The 21541-nt window shown below is 41.0% G+C and overlaps 2 protein-coding genes across 5 annotated transcripts in view; one reads left to right on the top strand and one right to left on the bottom strand.

Moving 5' to 3' along the window:
• LOC134676390 (glycerol-3-phosphate acyltransferase 4) overlaps positions 1-21541 on the bottom strand; it is a 47017-nt gene that overhangs the window by 11075 nt on the left and 14401 nt on the right. Inside the window, exons 2-7 of one of the 4 annotated variants that reach the window (XM_063534773.1) lie at positions 14052-14175; positions 6234-6373; positions 5275-5349; positions 4811-4872; positions 3776-3881; positions 746-979 (exon numbers count right to left, since the gene is read on the bottom strand). In XM_063534773.1, the coding sequence (XP_063390843.1) occupies positions 746-979; positions 3776-3881; positions 4811-4872; positions 5275-5349; positions 6234-6373; positions 14052-14175 (741 nt within the window). Of the gene's footprint in view, positions 1-745; positions 980-1952; positions 2187-3775; positions 3882-4810; positions 4873-5274; positions 5350-6233; positions 6374-13710; positions 13745-13834; positions 13874-14051; positions 14176-21541 lie in introns of those variants that run through there. The other 3 variants (XM_063534772.1, XM_063534776.1, XM_063534774.1) reach the window with 3 other exon arrangements.
• Positions 3036-21541, top strand: part of LOC134676429 (zinc finger protein 722-like) — a 144036-nt gene continuing 125530 nt past the window's right edge. The window contains exon 1 of the mRNA XM_063534824.1: positions 3036-3040. The gene's annotated coding sequence lies outside the window, so the exon portion shown is untranslated. The remainder of the gene's footprint in view (positions 3041-21541) is intronic.

The following is a 21541-nucleotide window of genomic DNA, read 5'->3' as shown; positions in this document are numbered from 1 at the left end:
GGTTGGCACTTACGCTATTATTAACGCCGCTCCAATATTATTGCGGCGCTATGCGACGCAAGCGCCAGCCACCATAAGGTACTTTTTGCCGTGGGACGTCACATATGGCGTACGTTACATATATAATAAGATAAATAAATAAATAAATATTGGGGACATCTTACACAGATCAACCTAGCCCCAAACTAAGCAAAGCTTGTACTATGGGTGCTAGGCGACGACACACATACTTATATAGATAAATACATACTTATATACATAGAAAACACCCATGACTTAGGAACAAATATTAGTGTTCATCACACAAATAAATGCCCTTACTGGGATTCGAACCCAGGACCATCGGCTTAGCAGGCAGGGTCACTACCCACTAGGCCAGACCGGTCGTCACGTATTCATATGCCGTTCAAAGGGATATGGAAAGTTATAAACTAAAACTGTACTTGTAGCAATACATCATCCCAAGCACATAAATATTTAATCATATTTACCAACTTTTTGGATTTCATGCTAATACTAAAAATACTTTTTTAAACTATTCACTTACCGATTGATATAGTCGCACCAATAAAAGTCTGCAGCGGATTTGATAGCCCACGCAATATTTAACAACTTGACACATATCAGGGAAAGAATGCATCTCTACTAATAAGAATGTTTACAGTAAGAAAGTGACCTGCGGACCCCTGATAAATGTGCCAAGGTCCATGGACCCTTTAAGAAACCCTGGGCTAAATGATCTTACCAGTGAATATGTATTGTCGCACATCAGCACCAACGCGTCAATAGGGCTGGTGTGATTGGCGACGCAGATGCCGCTCCTCGGCTTGTTGTCATCATCATGGTAGGTGATGACCGCGCTGATGCAGCGAGAGAGGAAGTTGAAGCACATGATACTGACGCCGTAGTTGACGCGCTGTTTGAGCCGGCCGTCGGGAAGCGTGCCAACGCACGCCGTGCATAGCACCAGCCACCATACCTGGCCCAAATGTACATGCCAATACTAACCACAGACAATGCTCTCCATAGCAACCCCGACATCGCGAAAAAAAATTTACCCTCCCATAGAAAATGGACCAGCCAAAATGTATGAACCAGCCAAATTTTTTATCACGATTTCGGGGTTGGTCCCATAGCGCAGAATAAATACTAGGTACAGAACCACAGACAATGCTCTCCATATCATAGACAATATTACACGTATAGTTTCGTTTTTTTAGCATTAGAAAAAAGGTAAACAATCTTGATGTATCTTTTAATTGAAAAACACGTTATAAAAATAAGTTACGGCAAATATGTAACAATTATGAATCTAATACGATCATTTATATTCTTCTGCTTTCATAGGTAACGGTTACTGGTTTTTAAAAGCGTTTTTCAATTAAAAGACACGTCAAGATCGTTTACCTTCTTTCAAGTTCTTTTTAATGCTAAAAAAAACGAACTATAGTGGAAGCAGTAGACGACACTCCTTTCTGTATCTTTAGGTATTTAAAAAGAGTAAACAAAATCTACCCTCAAATGGCTTCTTAAGCCAGTTGAGGGTAGATGAAAACATTACGCGATCAAATAATGTAGGTTAAAGTCAGGTCGCTCAGTGACAGATCCAGGCGGTTTTGTATTTGGTTGGTTAATCAATAAGGCCCACTTGCACCATTCCACAAACCCGGGGTTAACCGGTTAAACCTGGAGTTATCATGGTTACCAGTACAATTTGACACTGGTTTGACGGTTTAACCGCTTAACCCTGGGTTAGTGGGATGGTGCAAATGGGCTTTAATGTTATAACTACCCGAAAATGTATAAATTATTTGTTCACTTTTATTTAAGTACCTAAAGAAACAGAGTATACGTTTGTATGGAGAACCGAGGATGAGAATTGGGACGAACACAAAATGAAACATAATAAACAATAGACAACACACCCGATAGCCCGGAAAAAAAATATATACCATAGAGAAACACTGGTTACAGCTCAAAACAGCCACGTCAATAATAGTCGTGTGGTTGGCAACGCAGATTCCGCCTTTGGGCATGTTCTGTTTATCGTGGTAATTGATGACCACAGATAGGGAACGTATCATGATACGTATGGATATCATGTAAGACATCATGCCAACGAATCTCTGTATTCTGCCGGGCGGCAGAGTGCTTGCGATACTGGTCATTGTCAGCATGAATATTATCTGTGGTCGGTTAGTGGAGAAATTGGTTAGTTTTTTTTTAAATACGTTCCTTTTTGCGAAGAATAACTAAATTGAGGATATTTTTATACTTAGAATCATGGGTACATTTTTTTTAAATAGTGTATATAACAACTGGCAATTCATTTTAATGGTTAGCTAGAAATTTTTTAACATACATTGTGTATATTCTATAGTCTGTCAAACGACTTTGTCAAAAAAGGAGCAAAATTCGAATTTTTTATAGGACGATAAGCCTTCGCGGCTACATTTTTTTAATATGTCGCTTTTTTCTACTGGCGGAAATGACTTGACAGACTTTATATGGATGGTCACAAAACAGACTTGTGACCAAAAAAATTGTAACCTTTTTCTTTTTTTTATTAAGTACCCCTGATTCTGAGTTAAACTAAACCAAAATTATGAAATTTTTCGCATATAATTTACTGTTTTTCTTAAAACGATAAATATTAAAAGAAGTAAGATTCACAAATAATAAAAAAGTAAGATTAGATAATAGAACTGTAGAGAATATGTTTGCACAACATAAAAGAGTATTAGTAATTAGTCAAAATAATAAATTAAGTAAATAAAACAATACACAAATAAGAATTAAACGTGACAATATCCAAAATAGAAGAAAATCTGGATTAAAATAAATTAGGATCAAAAATGGTAACTTTTTTTGTGCTATTGGTTAATTTTATCGAGGTATTTTAAATAAATAAATAATAAAATCATTTATTTCAGGTTACCAGGACCCATATTACATTTACAAAAAATAATTAATTTGATTTGATTTTGAATTGCTAGTTTAGATTTGTTCTTCGTAATTGTATGAGTATTTATTTATACAGGTTGGCCAAAAAATAAGTGCATTCCCGTTGCCAGGGAGGTTTTGGGATTATACTGAGCAACCTTTACTATGGCACCAAATCGCGAAAAAAATTTACCCTCCCATAGAAACTGGACCAGCCAAAATGCATGAAACACCCAAATTTGTGACATTCCACGGGAAAAGGTACCTTATGGCGGCTGGCGCTTACGTCACATAGCACCGCGATAACACTGGAGCGGCGTTAATAATAGCGTAAGCGCCAACCGCCATAAGGTACCTTACCCGTGGGATGTCACATTTTTTATCGCTATTTCGGGGTTGGCCCCATAGTAAAAGTTGCTCAGTATAATCCCAAAACCTCTCTGGCAACGGGAATGCAGTTATTTATTAGCCACTGTCTTAGAGGATTCAGTAACTGGAGTGGTCATTGAGAGCTTACCCCTCTGCCGAATTGCACAATTGTGCAAACTTTTGTATGGACTGACATGGCTATTTGTACGTTACGTACAAATCATGTAGAAATAGCAATACATTTGACGTACTTTTTCGTAAAGAAAATGACCGCCATGACATCTCCAGTTACTAAATGCTCTAAGCTCCCTGTAAATGTGACAGTAATTAGGGCATATTGAAAATTTTTGGACTGGGCACTTAGAAAAAGTACTTAGGGCATACTGAAAATTCCTGGACTGGAAAAAATAAGTCGTCTCATATATCAGAATGCAGAAACTTTCAGTCCGGCCCACGTCCTTACCCCGATGACGAAGATCATGATCCGTAGCGGCAGCAGAAAGAAGTAGCGGACCACAAACCCCATCATCCAGATGATGGTGAGGCGCCATGATAGGAATTCGTACTGCCTGTAACCAAACGACGGTAATTATATTCTGTCCCCCTTATTCATAAACATTTACTAAAGTTAACAAGCCGATAATAATCGTTTGTCCCTTTCCATCATACCAATGCATCGGAAAGGGACAAACGATTATTATCGGCTTGTCAACTTTAGTAAACGTTTATGAATAAGGGGGTGTATCTTTAGGTATTTCAATATAAATAAACAAACAATAGCCACTCCCCGCGACCTCTGGATTGAAAGTCGCACGCTCTTACCGCTAGGCTATCAGCGTTTTTAGGGTTCCGTACCCAAAGGGTAAAACGGGACCCTATTACTAAGACTTCGCTGTCCGTCCGTCCGTCCGTCCGTCTGTCACCAGGCTGTATCTCACGAACCGTGATAGCTAGACAGTTGAAATTTTCACAGATGATGTATTTCTGTTGCCGCTATAACAACAAATACTAAAAACAGAATAAAATAAAGATTTAAATGGGGCTCCCATACAACAAACGTCATTTTTGACCAAAGTTAAGCAATGTCGGGAGTGGTCAGTACTTGGATGGGTGACCGTTCTTTTTTCTTTCTTTTTTTTTTTTTTGCATTGTGGTACGGAACCCTTCGTGCGCGAGTCCGACTCGCACTTGCCCGGTTTTTTAATACTCCATATTGTTAGTTTACTTTTATAGTAGACTTGGGCGAATCAACTTTTTCTTGTCACTATTAGTTGCCATGGTTACGGTCTCCTGGGTCACTTTATTTCGTTTTTAAATGAACCAAATTTGATTTTTTTGGTATGTATAAGGCCTTTCCATAATGGGACATATACTAAGCACGTTTGTAGAACATGGTACGGCAGTTCTTCTAAGGAACTATGCTACTCTTGTCTCCTGGCTGATGGGTCAAAATAACAACAAGAAATAGTTGGTCGACCCACATTATATCTTTGCTTACATGTTGGTCCTGGTGAGCAGGTTCCAGCTCCTCAGCTCCTCGGCCTCGAAGACGGAGGTGACCTGGTCCTCGATGGACTCCATGCCTTCACCAGCTCCATGCAGTGGTGGTGGAACTCATATATCTTAGCTTACATGTTGGTCCTGGTGAGCAGGTTCCAGCTTCTCAACTCCTCGGCCTCGAAGACGGAGGTGACCTGGTCCTCGATGGACTCCATGCCTTCACCAGCTCCATGCAGTGGTGGTGGAACTCATATCTCTTAGCTTACATGTTGGTCCTGGTGAGCAGGTTCCAGCTTCTCAACTCCTCGGCCTCGAAGACGGAGGTGACCTGGTCCTCGATGGACTCCATGCCTTCACCAGCTCCATGCAGTGGTGGTGGAACTCATATATCTTAGCTTACATGTTGGTCCTGGTGAGCAGGTTCCAGCTTCTCAACTCCTCGGCCTCGAAGACGGAGGTGACCTGGTCCTCTATGATGGACTCCATGCCGGCCTTGACCAGGTCCATGCAGTGGTGGAGGTGGAACTCCAGGTTGTTCTGTGGAAAAATTGATTAGATTAGATTAAAATAATAAATTAATAAAATAAATAAATAAATATTAAGGACATTTTTACACAAATTAACTAAGCCCCACGGTAATATAAGCTCAAGAAAGCTTGTGTTGTGGGTACTCAGACAACGATATGTATAATATATAAATACTTAAATACATAGAAAACAACCATGACTCAGGAACAAAATATCTGTATCATCTTACAAATAAATGCCCTTACCAGGATTCGAACCCGGGACCATCGGCTTCATAGGCAGGGTCACTACCCACTAGGCCAGACCGGTCGTCAAAAATTTAATTTTATTAGATTTATATTCACAATAGGGTATTTGACTGTATTTAAAATAAACAATTTTACACCATGCATGAAATAAAGCACCAGATAATTATTAGAACAACACAGATAGGAGTTATTTTTAAACACAAGTTCTATTTTAATAAATCAGATAGAAATATAAAAAGTAGGTGAGTTGACCGTGACGTCACGATGTAATGTTTCATATAAATTCCATATTAGCAAATCGTTTTGACAGTTCTAAAGAAGTAACTGATTTGACTAGTAGGAAAATACCCCATTGTTGATGTACCTGTCATTATTATTTGTATGTCTTTTCCATATCTCGGGACCATTATTATTATTTTATTTGATACACTATTGTTATTATTTTTGCTTGTAAATATGTAAATTAAATGATGACGTGTATAAGTGCTCTTACGGCCTATTTGCTGAATAATTGTTGAAGTTTGAAGTTTGTGATATATGTTGAATTTAAATCGGCGATGCCGTTATATCAGCCTGCCGATTATATCGGCTGATATATCGGTATCGTTACATCCCCAATTATCAATAAACGATTAAAATATTTACCTCTTTCGTCCCCTCCCCCTTCCCCGTGTTATCGGGCCGCACGCCGTTGGAAACCCTCTCCTGGCTCGTGCTTCTTTTATAGTTGAGCTCCGGCGACGGCCCAAGTATCTCTTCCCGCTCTATCACTGTCATCTTCGTGCCTGCAATTAAAAAAAAGTTGCATCAAATAAATTAATCTCACAAGAAATTACTTTTTTTTTATTATGAATGGGCTTACTCATGGCCACAGACTAGACAAGAAATTACTTCATAATCATAATCATAATCATAATCATCATTTATTAATAATATAAAATTACATGTCAAATAGGTACTACAATATGTAGGAAGGTATTACATAATATTATTCTTATTCTATGACATAGGTTTACTTATAAATAGCTCTTTGTGGTCATAGAACGTCTGCTCGAGGAGCCAGTGTTTCAGTTTAGTTTTGAACATTGACGCACTTTTTGCAGTAACAATTTCACGCGGAAGGCAATTGTACACTTTTCGACCCATTACATGACTTAGCTTTTTGGTTTTCGCGAGTCTGTGCGACACGAGTGGCAGCATTCCAGCGCGCGCGCTGCGCGCTGCGTACCTACGCGGGGCTTCGATTATTGGATTGGAGTCTACTTCATCACGTGTATTTATTGCCATTTGCATTATTAGAAGCGAGGGAAGCGTGAGTATTCCCAACGACTTGAACAGTGGCCTCGCGGAGTCACATTGAGGGACGCGACCTATCGCGCGAAGGGCGCGCTTTTGAAGCCGGAAGACTCTCTCCCAATCGGCGGCCCCGGCCCACAGTTCGACTCCGTACTGCAGGAGAGCGTGGACTGAGGCGAAATAGCACGCTCGAACCATTTCAAATGGAAGTACTCGAGCCAGCCGCTTTAACGCAAAGCATGCAGTTGCGAGTTTCTTGCACATTTGATCTATATGGCCACTCCAGGTGAGGCAGCTGTCTAGCTCAAAGCCAAGAAATTTGGAGTTCATTACTTGGTTGATTACAGTGCCATTCGCTATTACTGACAGCTGCCTAACCTGCCGCCCAGACAGATCAAAGCTGATGTAATGCGTTTTGCTCGTGTTTAGGATAAGTCCATTAATGCCAAACCAATTAGCGAGTGATGCGGCGATCGAGTTAAGTTTGAGTTCAAGCTCATCGTATGTAGGAGCGGACACAACAACAGCCACGTCGTCGGCATACATGAAGGTCTCTCCGCCGGTGACCGCCTCTGGCAGGTCGTTCAGAAGTATAGAGAACAGAATATTTGAAACCGACGAGCCCTGTGCGACGCCCATACTTGTGGTCGCGGCGTCGGATCGAACTGTACCGCCATCAGAGACCACGACTTGTGTTCTGTTCCGTAGAAGGTCAGATAGCAATGTCAGGGCTGATCCTTCGAAGCCATAGTGACGAAGTTTGCTGGTCAGGACTTTGTGATCCGCAACGTCGAATGCCTTTGATAAGTCGCAGCATAAGACTGCGACTTGGTTTCTGCACTCGCGGGCCTCTGTAACCTGCCGAATCACGGTCCGAGCCAAAGCGGTTGTTGAGCGGCCTTTTCGGTAGGCATATTGCCTCTCCGAAAGCGCATTTTTGGAAGATAGAAACTCCGTTAATCTGGAACTTAACCCGCACTCAAATATCTTAGCTACCACTGGAATTATTGCTATAGGTCTGTAAGCGTCGATATCCTCTCTCTTTCCTTTCCCTTTGAATAACGGAGAGATTCGGCTTTCTTTAAGTGGGTTCGGAAAGATACCTTCGCTTAGACACCTGTTATAAACTATAGCGAGTACGGGTGCTAGTTCCGCGGCAACGGAGTGGACTAAGTTCACAGAGATGTCAAAAATATCCCTAGTTGGTTTTTTAGCTAATCGGGCCGTGATAATGTGAAATACTTCGTCAGGCGTGAAAGGTTTCAACCTGATGCAGGAGTCGGCGGGCGGGCGCGCGGCACGCAGCGCGGCGAGCGCGCGCGGCAGGTCAGCAGGCGTCGCGCTACAGGCGGCTGCCGCTCCGGCAAACCGTTTGTTTATAGCATCGGCTGCCGCCTTTTTTGTTTTAAATTTGTTTCCACCTAAGTCGGTAATTACCTCTGTAAAATCGAGTTGATTGTTGCAAGTTTTGCCCCTTTCCCTGTTTAATACTCCCCACATACATTTCACGGTGTTCGAATTGTTTTTAATTTTTTTGGTGTAGAACTCGGCTTTTTTTGAGTTAAGAAGGCTGATGTATTTGGTGTTCATACTTGAAATAATTAAATTTAGTTTCTCGTTATTGGGAAAACGTCGTCCTAATTCTATTATTTCAAAGAGTAGGTTTTTGAGGTTTGAAGTTTCGTTTGTGGCCCACGATTCTGTTTTTTTATTAAACACGGTTTTAATCGGGAAGCAAATATTAAATTTATTTTTTAGTATATTTATAACTGATGACGTTAGATTTGTGACGGAATTTTTATTTTTGTGTATAACATCACGCCAGTCCACGCTTTGCAGCGCGGTTCGAAATTCGTTGTAGTTTCTCGTGGAGTAAATCCTAGCGCGGCGGGTGCGGGGCGCGGGCGGGGCGCGCGGGCGCAGCAACTCAGCGCGCACAGCGAGGTGGTCGCTGAGATGAGTGGTGACAGGAGAGGCGCTCAGCGCTGAGCGGTCCCCGTTCCAGTACACGTGATCTAGATTTGTGGACGTAGTACCCGTGACTCTAGTAGGAAAATCGACCACATTCCTAAAGTCGTGGGCCCTAAGTACGTCATATAATTTTCTTAAGTCTGGCTTTACGTTACTCACTGTGTCGTCTATGTTCGTGTCCCCCAAAATAATACACTCCCTATCAAAAATACTTAATTTATCGAGCAGACGTTCTAGGTACCCTAGGAAGTCGTTACCACTAATTTGACAGTTCGATCTATAAATACAGACTATTGTTATATTATAATCTATAAGGTCAATAGCCGATATTTCGCAATATCGTTCTTCAGATAATGCTGTCAGTTCTAGATTTTCGATGGCCCGTATGTTATTGCGTACATAAATACACGATCCACCGTGTTCATAACAAGAGCGACAAAAATTTGAAGCTAGATAATAATCATCGAGATATATGCATTTTAATTTAGCACTACTCAACCAATGCTCGGTCATAACGAGTACGTCACATTGCAATTCATTCTGCAGTAGTATTTCGAGGCGCTGTGTTTTGTTGTCAAGCGCGCGTATGTTTTGGTTACATATTATTAACTTGCGCGGCGCTTCGGACTCATTAATTTCGCTTGGTGCGGGTGGATTAGCTTCCGCTGTATGCTCTTATAATTCTCTTAGTTGTGTCACAAAACAGATAGGTACAGAAATCAATCTACATACAGAGTGCGCTCGATCAACGCACACACAGACACTGCTCACTTAAACTGGCAGCTGCTTAGTGCTGCAGCTGCAGTTTAAGCTGCTGCTTAAACTGGTGTGAAATATACGAAACGGGTAAGCCTGATCTCGCAGTCGCTTTATTCAATACAAAACTATATAATATATTTGATCGATGTGTTCCTAAAAAAATACGGACAAAGAAACGTAGTCGCAGCTATCCCATTTATTACACTAAAGCCATTATTCTTGACATCGAGCTTAAAGCCCGCCTCCATAGAGAATGGAAGCGAACTAAAAACGAATGTGTCCGAGACCAATTTAAGACATTAAGATCAAAAATCAAACAAGACATTAAAGTAGCCTATGACGCCTATACTTCTAACGCGTCCCGCGCCTTATCCACCAATCCCTCCCATTTCTGGCAATATGTTAATACCCTACGGAGTCATGGGGGAACTGAGCCAGTAGTCACTCGAGATGGTAAGGAATATCAGGGAGCTGGTGCAGCCGATGCATTCGCTGCGCACTTCCAATCGGTTTTCCTTCCAGATACTCCGAAACTCGACCCAAGGCAGGCCAGCTCAAATACCTTGGCCAGTTCACAACTTGTGGATATAAGAACAATCGCTGCTGACTCTATCAGGCGCGCAGTTAAGCGACTGAAGCCAGGTACATCTGCAGGTCCGGATGCAATTCCGGCATTCATAATTAAAGGTTGCATTGATCTCCTGATTGATGTGATCACATACATTTTCAACTTGATACTGAACAGTGGCGAGTATCCAGATACATGGAAAATATCCCGTGTCACCCCGATCCCTAAGAAAGGTTCCAAGTTGAACGTGGAAAACTATCGGCCCATTGCCATACTGTCTGCCCTTGCCAAGGTGTTTGAGATGGTTCTCCATGATTACCTTCTACCACAGTGCTTGCCATATATCGCTAGCCAACAGCATGCTTTTCTACCTAAGAGATCTGTGGCCACCAATCTGATGGAACTGGTGGACCTTCTCTCTAGTAAGATGGACGATCACTGTCAGGTTGACATCGTCTATCTCGATTTCCAGAAGGCATTCGACAGGGTGGACAACGACGTAATGCTACTTAAGCTGGGAAAGATGGGATTCACCCCCCGCCTATTGCGCTTGTTTTCTTGTTACCTTAAGAACAGAAAACAATTTGTTAAGTATGGCCCCTATCTTTCCGAGACGTACACAACACGCTCAGGTATAAGTCAGGGATCAAACTTAGGGCCATTGCTTTTCCTGATTTTGATAAATGACTTACCTGAAGTTATTCGAAAATCTACGGTACTGTTATTTGCAGACGACGTGAAGCTGATCATGGCAGTTAAATCCGCTAGTGACTGTGAAAACCTTCAGGAGGACATCGACGCGGTCTATGAATGGAGTTTGGGAAACAGGCTATTATTTAACATTGCAAAATGTGAGGTAATGACCTATTCTCTTTCTTCCTTGCCTCTCTGCCATTACTACCGCATGGCAGGGAGCACAATGGCCCGCGTCGAAGAAGTTCGTGACCTCGGAGTAATATTCGACTCGCGGCTCACATTCCGGCCACACATACAGGATGTCACCCGCAAGGCGTTTCAAAGGTTGGGCTTCGTACTACGCAATGCTGTCTCGCTCACTGTAGATGCTACGCGAGCGCTATATGCGGCACTCGTAAGAAGCATACTCGAGACAAACGCTGTAGTGTGGAGTCCACACGAAAAGAAGTATATCCTGGCACTTGAACAAGTCCAAAAGAAATTCCTTCGCAACCTGTATAAGAAAATACATACATATTACCCCTTCATGTACCCGACTAGATTTCTGCAGGGACACTTAGGCTATGACTCACTAGAGCTGCGCAGAAATCTAGGACTGGGATGCTTTATAGTTAAGGTTTTGAGGTGTAAAATAGATAGCCTTGGCCTCTTAGAAAAGTTTCTTAAACTTTCTGCACCTGACGCGTACTGTAGTAGACGGAGGCGCCCGCCCATATTGGCCGTAATGCACTCGCGCACTCGTCTGCGCGTACACTCCCCCGTACTGCGCGCAACTGCGCTCGCCAACTCCTTACTCGCGGCACTGCCTGAGAGTGATTTGTTTGCGACTGGGACAGGGAGGCTGATATCTGAATGGAAGGGAGTGCTTGAAAGGATGCAAGACAGATATTCGTAGATGTAAGTTAGTTTTAAATTAGAAAATAAGTAGTTTTAAGTTATGAATCTATGTAACGCTTTGGCGCAAGCTGTAATGTTATATATAACTTGATTCAATAAATAAATAAATCTCACGGACACGTTATCTCGGACCGGTTGGGACCACTGCGAGTGCGGGTGCCATCCCCTTGAGACACGCGTCTGTGAACTTATTTGTGCAATAATGGAGAAACAAAAAAAAGTTAATTATAACTGTTCAGTGGACGGTTGTTTAAATTCACAATAAACGGTGAATTGTCGTTTTTTAAGCTACCAGTTTAACAATGACATTAAAATTAAAATATTTTAGTTATTATTAATTGAGAAATAGTTAATAAAGCAAAACAGTATTAACAAAATAAATAAACTACGTATTAAAATTAAAACTAAACTATGTACCTACACATATTTACAAATAAAAAAATTGAGCTAGCTTGGCCTTATTATTAATTAATTAATTAATTATTAATTAATTAATTTATATTTCCATTCTTCCCATTTCATCTTCAACAATAAATCGAACGACTAGATACTAGATAGATACTGTAACCTTTTGAGCCTAATAAACTTATCTTATCTTATCTAGATATGATACGATAGATACGAGTGCCACTACCACAATAGTTTTGTTTTGTTTGTTTTTTGTGCAGAACCCTAGAGCGACCACCGAGCGTAGGTATGAAAAGTGAAGTACATACATGTGATTGACTTCTGTACCTATCTGTTTTGTGGTTGTGTGCAATATAATAGCAGTGATGAAGATTGTCATAGATTTTTTGAATCTACTTAAACAACCAGTCAATAGTAAAATAAAAATTAGGGGTAAACTATAACTTTAAATCAATTATATGGGATCTTTTTTATAACTCTTATGGATTACTTGACGTTGTTTCCAAATTAACTGTAACCTGTACTTAAATAATTAAATATTAAATAAATAATAAATAAATATTACAGGACATTTTTACACAAATTGACTGAGCTCCACGGTAAGCTCAAGAAAGCTTGTGTTCTGGGTACTCAGACAACGATATATATATTATATAAATACTTAAATATATAGAAAACAACCATGACTCAGGAACAAATATCTGTATCATCAATCATCATACAAATAAATGCCCTTACCAGGATTCGAACCCGGGACCATCGGCTTCATAGGCAGGGTCACTACCCACCAGGCCAGACCGGTCGTCAATTACAGTTATAATTAAATTCTAACTGTGAGATCCTCGTATTTCAGCCCGTACAAGATTAGAACATTGAGCTTTATTGCTTAATTTAAAAGTCCAGTTTTAAATAATTGACCTGATTATGATACGTTATGACTAAAGTTCTTTGGTGAATAACATTGTCCGTGACACATGACGTCAGCGTTACGTTACGCGTTACGCTGTATCGAGTTTATCATTTTTTCCCCACCTCAAAAAGTGCTCTGCGCCGCTAAAGAAGTTTTCACTTCAAAAGTCGAGTTGGATTACTAAGATCTATGTAAAATAGGTGAACGATTTACCGAGCCAATTGGCCAGACAATGCAATGTTATGCAACGACGTTGTTGACATAATGTCAGCATTAGTTGAATTGAGATAACAGCTTAACAACTGTCACGTGTTTCTAATGTCACAAATACGGGCAGCGTTCGGCTATTTGCGTTCCCATACTTCATGCTAAAAGGGGGGTTGCGTCAGGGGGAGGGGATGGGACAGAAGTGTGCGTAAATCACAATACCCAAAGGTATCATACTACATTCATTGAATGCTGGCTATAATTTGTTTGTCTTCCCCATACATTAGAACACAACTTGACCGAATCATTTAGACAATTCAAGAACTTGTATGCAATATTATTGCTTAGTACAATGAATTCAATCTACCAAGTGGACGGAGTGGGCAAAAGTGGGCGGAGTGGGCACTGACCGTTGATGCCGTTCTCTTTAAACATGGCGGACGGCGGCTTATCGTGAATGACATCTATAACGTTTAGGGTCATATATAAGAGAGTGGGAAAAAGTGGGCGGAGTGGGCAAAAGTGGGCACTGACCGTTGATGCCGTTCTCTTTAAAGATGGCGGACGGCGGCCTATCGTGAATGACATCTATAACGTTTAGGATCATATATAAGACTGGGCAAAAGTGGTCGGAGTGGGCATCTAGTGGTGTTCCTTAACGTTTAGGAGCATATAAGAGAGAGTGAGAAACAATGGGCAGAGTGGGCAAAAGTGGGCATAGTGCGTAAAAGTGGGCAGAGTGGGCACTGACCGTTGATGCCGTTCTCTTTAAAGATGGCGGACGGGGGCTTGTCGTCCGGCACGGGGGGCTCCTCGTCGTCCGAGCTGTCGTTGCGCTGCAGCTTCTTTGCCACTTCGATGTGCTGGCGGCCATACTGGAATTAAAAAATAAATAATAAGTTTTAGGCAAATCTTTTCATTTTTGGTACAAGCTTTTATCGCCGACTGTACTTTTCTTTCCACAGGCAACTAATGCTCATCGAGACAATTCTAAAAACCCCAAACACAATTAGGTTTCGTTGTTTTATCACAGAGTTCCTATGGCCACCTCCATCATCAGATCAGCTCGATGACACCATAATATTGCATTGTCACCCGACTTACGTATGTATACAAAATTTCAGCTCAATCGGAAACCGGGAAGTGGATCAAATTAAACTTGCAAGATTTGATTACAGACCGACAGACAACGGTCAGGTGAAAGTAAATAAAAGCTTGTAAAAAAAATAGAATAAGTAATAGTATTTCATACATTCTTATACAATAAAGGCGTATCCAGACCAGTAAATTTTTCGCAAATCTGATTAAATTGCCTCTCTCTCCTGATCGTAACAGACGCGTTTTGTTAGAGAGTGAGTCTTCTGTACCTAGTACTATTATTTATTCTGTGCTTCGGTTTTGTAGGAAGTGTCCTTTCTGCACTGTAGTGCTATTATTTATTCTGTGGTAATGCTCTCTATGATAAGGTAGGCAAGGTAACTGCACTTTATCTGAAGTTAAGCTTGTTTTTAAGTTGAATGAACCATAACAACAGATGTATATAGTGATTGTAGTGCATAATTGTTTTGATTTATCGGGAAGCGCTGGTGGCCTAGCGGAAAGAGCGTGCGACTTGCAATCCGGAGGTCGCGGGTTCAAACCCCGGCTCGTACCAATGAGTTTTTCGGAACTTATGTACGAAATATCATTTGATATTTACTAGTCGCTTTTCGGTGAAGGAAAACATCGTGAGGAAACCGGACTAATCCCAATAAGGCCTAGTTTCCCTTCTGGGTTGGAAGGTCAGATGGCAGTGGCTTGAGTAAAAACTAGTGCCTACGTCAAATCATGGGATTAGTTGTCAAGCGGAGCTCCTATGTGAGCCATGGCAAAATGTCGGGATACTTAACGCGAGAAAGAAGAAGAATTGTTTTGCATCGTATTTTCTCGGAAACGTTCGTATTTGTCATGCTACTTCAGTCAACCTCAGTACTTTTTGTACCGAGACTGACTGAAATATCAAGACACGTTCGTACGTTTCCGTGAAAATACGTTGCGAAAATAATTATGCACTACATCTGTACCTTATACCAGGCGTGGCTCACTCCGCGATTTCGTCGCTTTGCTACAGGTAGCTAAAAGTACATCCGTTCGGCCCCAATTTTGGGGTTTGCCATAAGCAGCGCGTGGCGCTGTCGCCACCTAGCGGCCATATCTGTGCTGATCGTGACAGACGCGTTTTGTTAGAGAGTGAGTCTTCTGTACTTATAGTACTATTATTTATTCTGTGCTTATACAACAAAGTCCCCCGCCGCGTCTGTCTGTTTGTGTGTATGTTCGTGATAAACTCAAAAACTACTGAACGTATTTTCATGTGGTTTTCACCTCTCAATGGAGTGATTCTTGGGGAAGGTTTACGTATTATTAATATTATTATTTGTTAAAGTTTTGTGGAACCCGTGCGAAGGATGGGTCTCTAGTAGGGAACTTTTAGTAACTGGCCACCCCAAATCAAATATGAATTCTATTCACCTATAAATAAAATCTATTTTAGTATAAGGCGGCCAGTTATTGAAACATTATACTTCATTAGGGTTCCGTACCCAAAGGATAAAACGGGACCCTAATATTACTAAGACTTCGCTGTCCGTCCGTCCGTCCGTCTGTCTGTCACCAGGCTGTATCTCACGAACCGTGATAGCTAGACAGTTGAAATTTTCACAGATGATGTATTTCTGTTGCCGCTATATACAACAACAACAATATAATAACAACAAATACTAAAAACAGAATAAAATACAGATTTAAGTGGGGCTCCCATACAGCAAACGTGATTTTTGACCAAAGTTAAGCAACGTCGGGCGTGGTCAGTACTTGGATGGGTGACCGTTTTTTTTTTGCATTTTTTTCCGTTTTGTTTTGCATTATGGTACGGAACCCTTCATGCGCGTGTCCGACTCGCACTTGCCCGGTTTTTTTTAGTTTAGGGCTGCCAGTTACTAAAAGTGGCCAGTTACTGGCGAATTACCCTAATACATGTATCCATGCATGTATTCCTTTCCAAATGATTATAACGATTGAAACACATATTATTGGTTGCATTGGCACAGATAAGATATGGTTATGGATTAGAGGCAAGAATTATAAGGATCGAAAGGTCAGTGCGATAAGTAGCAATAACAACGTCATATAACATGAGGTAAACAAGTATTTATTATTATTATTATTTATTATTTTATTTGATACACTAGCAGCTCTTAGAGCTGATGCGTGTATATCGAAGCACTTGTATTTTATTTTGCACTTTTTAAAGTTCTAAAATGTGTATCCAGTCTATTTTTGAAAGTGTTGACCGACGGTGCACTAACAACAGTATCTGGTAGAGAGTTCCACACATTTACCACACGATTCGGCAAGAAGTGTTTTCTAGGGTTACTAGCACACGGAGGTTTGACAAGTTTTTTAGAGTGTCCTCTCAACCTTACATTCTGACTTGATGTGTATAGGTCTTTAATATTTGGAACATTGTAGTGACCGGACAAGATTTTGTAAGTCTCAATAAGATCGCCTCGCTTCCTTCTGTCCTCCAATGTTGTAAGACCTAATTCTTGAAGCCGTTCTTCATATGGTTTGTCTTTCAATGAAGCAACCATTTTAGTTGCTCTTCGCTGAACTTTTTCCAGTAATGAAATAATGAAATGTCCTTTTTAAAGTAGGGGGACCATATCTGAAAAGCATACTCAAGTAAGGGACGAAGATATGATTTGTATATTCTAATAAATAGTTCCTTAGTAATAACATGGAATGCTTTCCGGATCATATACAGCATAGAGTTTGCTCTCTTGGTGATTTTGGTGATATGTGTGTCCCATTTCAAGTTATGCGAAACAGTGATGCCCAGGCCCCAATTTCACATCGGTGACAGGTGCGGCGAATTGTAAAATCACTGTTGCTGACGTCACAGGCATCCATGGGCTACGATTACCACTTACCATCGGGCGGGCCGTATTCCTGTTTGCCACCATCATTGTATTATTTAAAAAAACTTTATTATATCGGAAAAAAACAGATATTTCTCCTGCGAAGTTTCTGACAATTGTCAAAGATTTAGAAGAATTGTAGGTAATTCTTGACAGGTAATGAGTTATGAATTTCGTGACAATTGTAGTGTTTCTTGTGACAATTGTCATAAACTTAGCAAGAGAAATATCTGTTTTTTCCGATATCATAAAGTTTTTTTTAATAATACAATGATGGTGGCAAACGGGAATACGGCCCGCCCGATGGTAAGCGGTAAACGTAGCCCATGGATGCCTGTGACGTCAGCAACAGTGATTTTACAATTCGTCGCACCTGTCACGTTGGTGAAACAGGGGCCAGGTCTCTTTGACTAGCTACAGCTTGTAGGGGAACAGAGTCAATGTGGTAATTTAGTTTAGGGTTTGTATTCCCTATGTGTAGAACTGTGCACTTGTCAGCATTTAGTGATATGAGCCAGTCTTTAGTCCACTGAATTATGCGATCTAAATCACTTTGGATAATATTATGAGTTACCAATGGATTACCCATAACTTTGGTATCATCAGCAAATATTGACAGTTCGGAATGTGTAGTACATTCCGAACTGTCAATATTCAGGTCGGTTATAAATATGCCAAACAGGATTGGTCCAAGGACTGATCCCTGAGGAACACCACTATAGACGTTGTGTGCATTCGATAGAGTTTTCCCTACTCTTACTTTAAATATCCTGTGGGTTAGAAAGTCCGATATCCATTCAAGGAGCTGACCACGAATTCCAAAGTGCTCCAATTTAGCAATAAGCCTTCGAATAGGTACACGATCAAATGCCTTTTCGTAGTCTAGGTATATGACGTCCGTAGGCTGAGGATTGTCCCAGTCATTCTAATACAATATTGCTATACCACAGAATAAATAATAGTACTAGGTACAGAAGACTCACTCTCTAACAAAACGCGTCTGTCACGATCAGCACAGATATGGCCGCTAGGTGGCGACAGCGCCACGCGCGGCTTATGGCTAATAGCCACCAAAATTGGTGTGGAACGGATGTACTTTTAGCTACCTGTAGCAAAGCGACGAAATCGCGGAGTGAGCCACGCCTGCCCCTACTAAGTATTATCCTCTAGCCGCCCAGAGACCTATAAAAAGGTCTCCTGTTCCATTCTAATTTGAACTTTGTGTGGACAAAATAAAATTTACTTTTGCTTGGCAAGGTTTGACGTATGTGCGGCTAGAGGTTATATTGCTCTATTAGCTACCCGCCCCGGCTTCGTACGGGTAGTTTAACCAATTTACACAAAATCTCAACAAATTATACACCTAAACCTTCCTCAAGAATCACTCTATTGATAGGTGAAAACCGCATGAAAATCCGTTCAGTAGTTTTTGAGTTTATCGCGAACATACAAACATACAGACGCGCCGGGGGACTTTGTTTTATAAGGTGTATAGTAGCGATAGCAGCAGATTATAGCGCTTTTTATATAAACTCAGTCATAAAACTCATAAACATTTCATATTTAAGTTTCTGTTTGCAAAGAAACAATTTAAACTTTACATACTTATGAATTGATACGGGAAACTAAAGGGGAGGGGGGTTGTGTCTTGGCATGTATTACGGGCGGTCACCGACGGAAGGGTTAAAAAAAATAAAAATCGGTCACAATTCACATAGTATGGTATGGATATGTTCCCTAAGGATTCTGTTTTTTCTTCTTTAGAGGTACGGAACCCTAAAACATACAGTATGTTCCTTCCATCCTCGCCATTTGGTTAAAAATGACACATTTCGTTTACTACAACAAAAACCCGTTAAAAAAATCTTATCTCTAAAGGTGATTTTCGTAATTTTATCAGAAACTCATTCGTCACCATATTGTTTCTAAGTGGAATTATCTTCGTGCAAATATGATTGTACAGATAAGTAAATTTTCAAAAATATAAACAGTAAATAATGTTTATTTTTATATCCTATTGTTATTCATTCATTCATTCATTATTTATTCATAAAACACAATATTTTACATGTCGAATAAGGTAGGTACAGTCAAGGAATTTAAATTCCGACCCATTTCGTACTTTGTCACAGTGACAACCGTATGAGGTCTCTAGCGGCTTTCATATTGATTGTCACTGTGACAAAGTACGAAATGGGTCGGAATTTAAATTCCTTGACTGTACATATACAATTTAAACACTAGGTTATAAGTGTAATTTTGGTAGATATATTAAAACAACGATTACTTATACTGTCATAGATTAACCCCCTTATTCATAAACGTTTACTAAAGTTGACAAGCCGATAATAATCGTTTATCCCTTTCCATCATACTAATACGTCGGAAAGGGACAAACGTTTATTATCGGCTTACCAACTTTAGTAAACGTTTATGAATAAGGGGGTAAGTACATTACGATACAAGTAAAAAAAAACCGGGCAAGTGCGAGTCGGACTCGCGCACGAAGGGTTCCGTACCATAATTCAAAAAAAAAAGCAAAAAAAAGCAAAAAGAAAACGGTCACCCATCCAAGTACTGACCCCTCCCGACGTTGCTTAACTTTGGTCAAAAATCACGTTTGTTGTATGGGAGCCCCATTTAAATCTTTATTTTATTCTGTTTTTAGTATTTGTTGTTATAGCGGCAACAGAAATACATCATCTGTGAAAATTTCAACTGTCTAGCTATCACGGTTCGTGAGATACAGCCTGGTGACAGACAGACGGACGGACAGCGAAGTCTTAGTAATAGGGTCCCGTTTTACCCTTTGGGTACGGAACCCTAAAAAGTAGGAAATTCGCAACAAGTGGCGATAAATTAAAAGACGACAGAAGGAAGTGTTTTGAGAGCCCATCAAGGTGCACACTAGCGCCACAGCTAAATAATCGTGATTATTTGAATTAAACGAAAGATATTGAAAAAAGTGGGCCGCTACGTACTGTATTTTGTATTTAAGTACCTTTTGAATACATCAAACTAGTTTTTATGTTGCTGGATTCGTCGATCTATGAACTCAAAACAAAAACGGACGTTTTAACTTTGGACGCATAGATTGATCAATATCTTTCGTGAAATTTAGGGCCCCCCCACATCTGGCGTCTTTCGAGCGTCGGCGTCTACAATTCTATGGCCGACGTCGACGCAACGTCGACGCAGCGTCGACGCAACTGCGCAGCGACGTCATTTTCCATAGCGCTGGACCGACGCCGACAGTCGCCGACGCTCGAAAGACGCCAGATGTGGGGGGGCCCTTAGACGGACTCGGATAAACAAGTTAGATGATAACTAAGTGAGATAAAACGATGTGACCCCGCCAAGATGGCTGCTTGAGTCAAATAATGACTGAAGAGGCCCACAGATTACCAGAGGGCTTACCGCGAACCACGTTCGACGTGTTGTCTCCCTGTCACACTTACGTACGAATTTACAAGTGCGTCAGAGAGGCAACACGTCGAACGTGGTTCGCGGTAGCCCCTCTGCACGGAATAAATAATAGTACTACCGTACAGAAAGGAAACTTCCTACAAAACCGAACTGACAGCGGTTCAGGGTCGAATCATACTATCCCTTTCTAATATAGTGCACTATACCTTTCGGCTATTTAGGGTTGTCAAAATTCAAGCCATTATCTTATTGGTCGTGCACGCAAAGGGACGTCAAGTTGTGTCAACCCTAATAAATGCTCGGAGCAATGCTGAGCCGAACGAAGCCGAGTTTGCCCGAAGGGAGGAGTTTCGCAACCCTGTTACCAGTCCGCGGGACGGTATCGGCCTGTCAGTTGTTCGGAGCTGTCAAATTTTGCGTTTAACTTACAGGCTGGTATCGTCCGGCGAACTGGTACTTCGTTGGCCCCTTTAAGGGGCCCACTTATTAACAGTCCTCCGGACGGTATCGGCCTGTCAGTTAGAACAAAATTTTGACAGCTCCGAACAACTGACAGGCCGATACCGTCCGGCGGACTGTTAATCAGTGGGCTCCTTTACAGTCCGTTTTTTTAGCATTAGAAAGAACTTCGCAGAAGTAAGCTTGTGGTTCCAAATCCGGCACTTTTAGCGGTAATAAGTTGAAGTAAATTATATGTATTTACCATGCTACATTAGATAATTCAATAATTATTAACAATTAAAGAGCCTGATAAAAACTGCACGCTTGCTTCTGTGGAGTTCTTTCTAATGCTAAAAAAAACCGGGCAAGTGCGAGTCGGACTCGCGCACGAAGGGTTCCGTACCTTAATGCAAAA

This window comes from Cydia fagiglandana, chromosome 24 (genome assembly GCF_963556715.1).
Source record: "Cydia fagiglandana chromosome 24, ilCydFagi1.1, whole genome shotgun sequence".
NCBI lineage: Eukaryota > Metazoa > Arthropoda > Insecta > Lepidoptera > Tortricidae > Cydia > Cydia fagiglandana.
The sequence above is the reverse complement of the archived record's forward strand: the minus strand, read 5'-3'. Positions and strand labels throughout refer to the sequence as shown.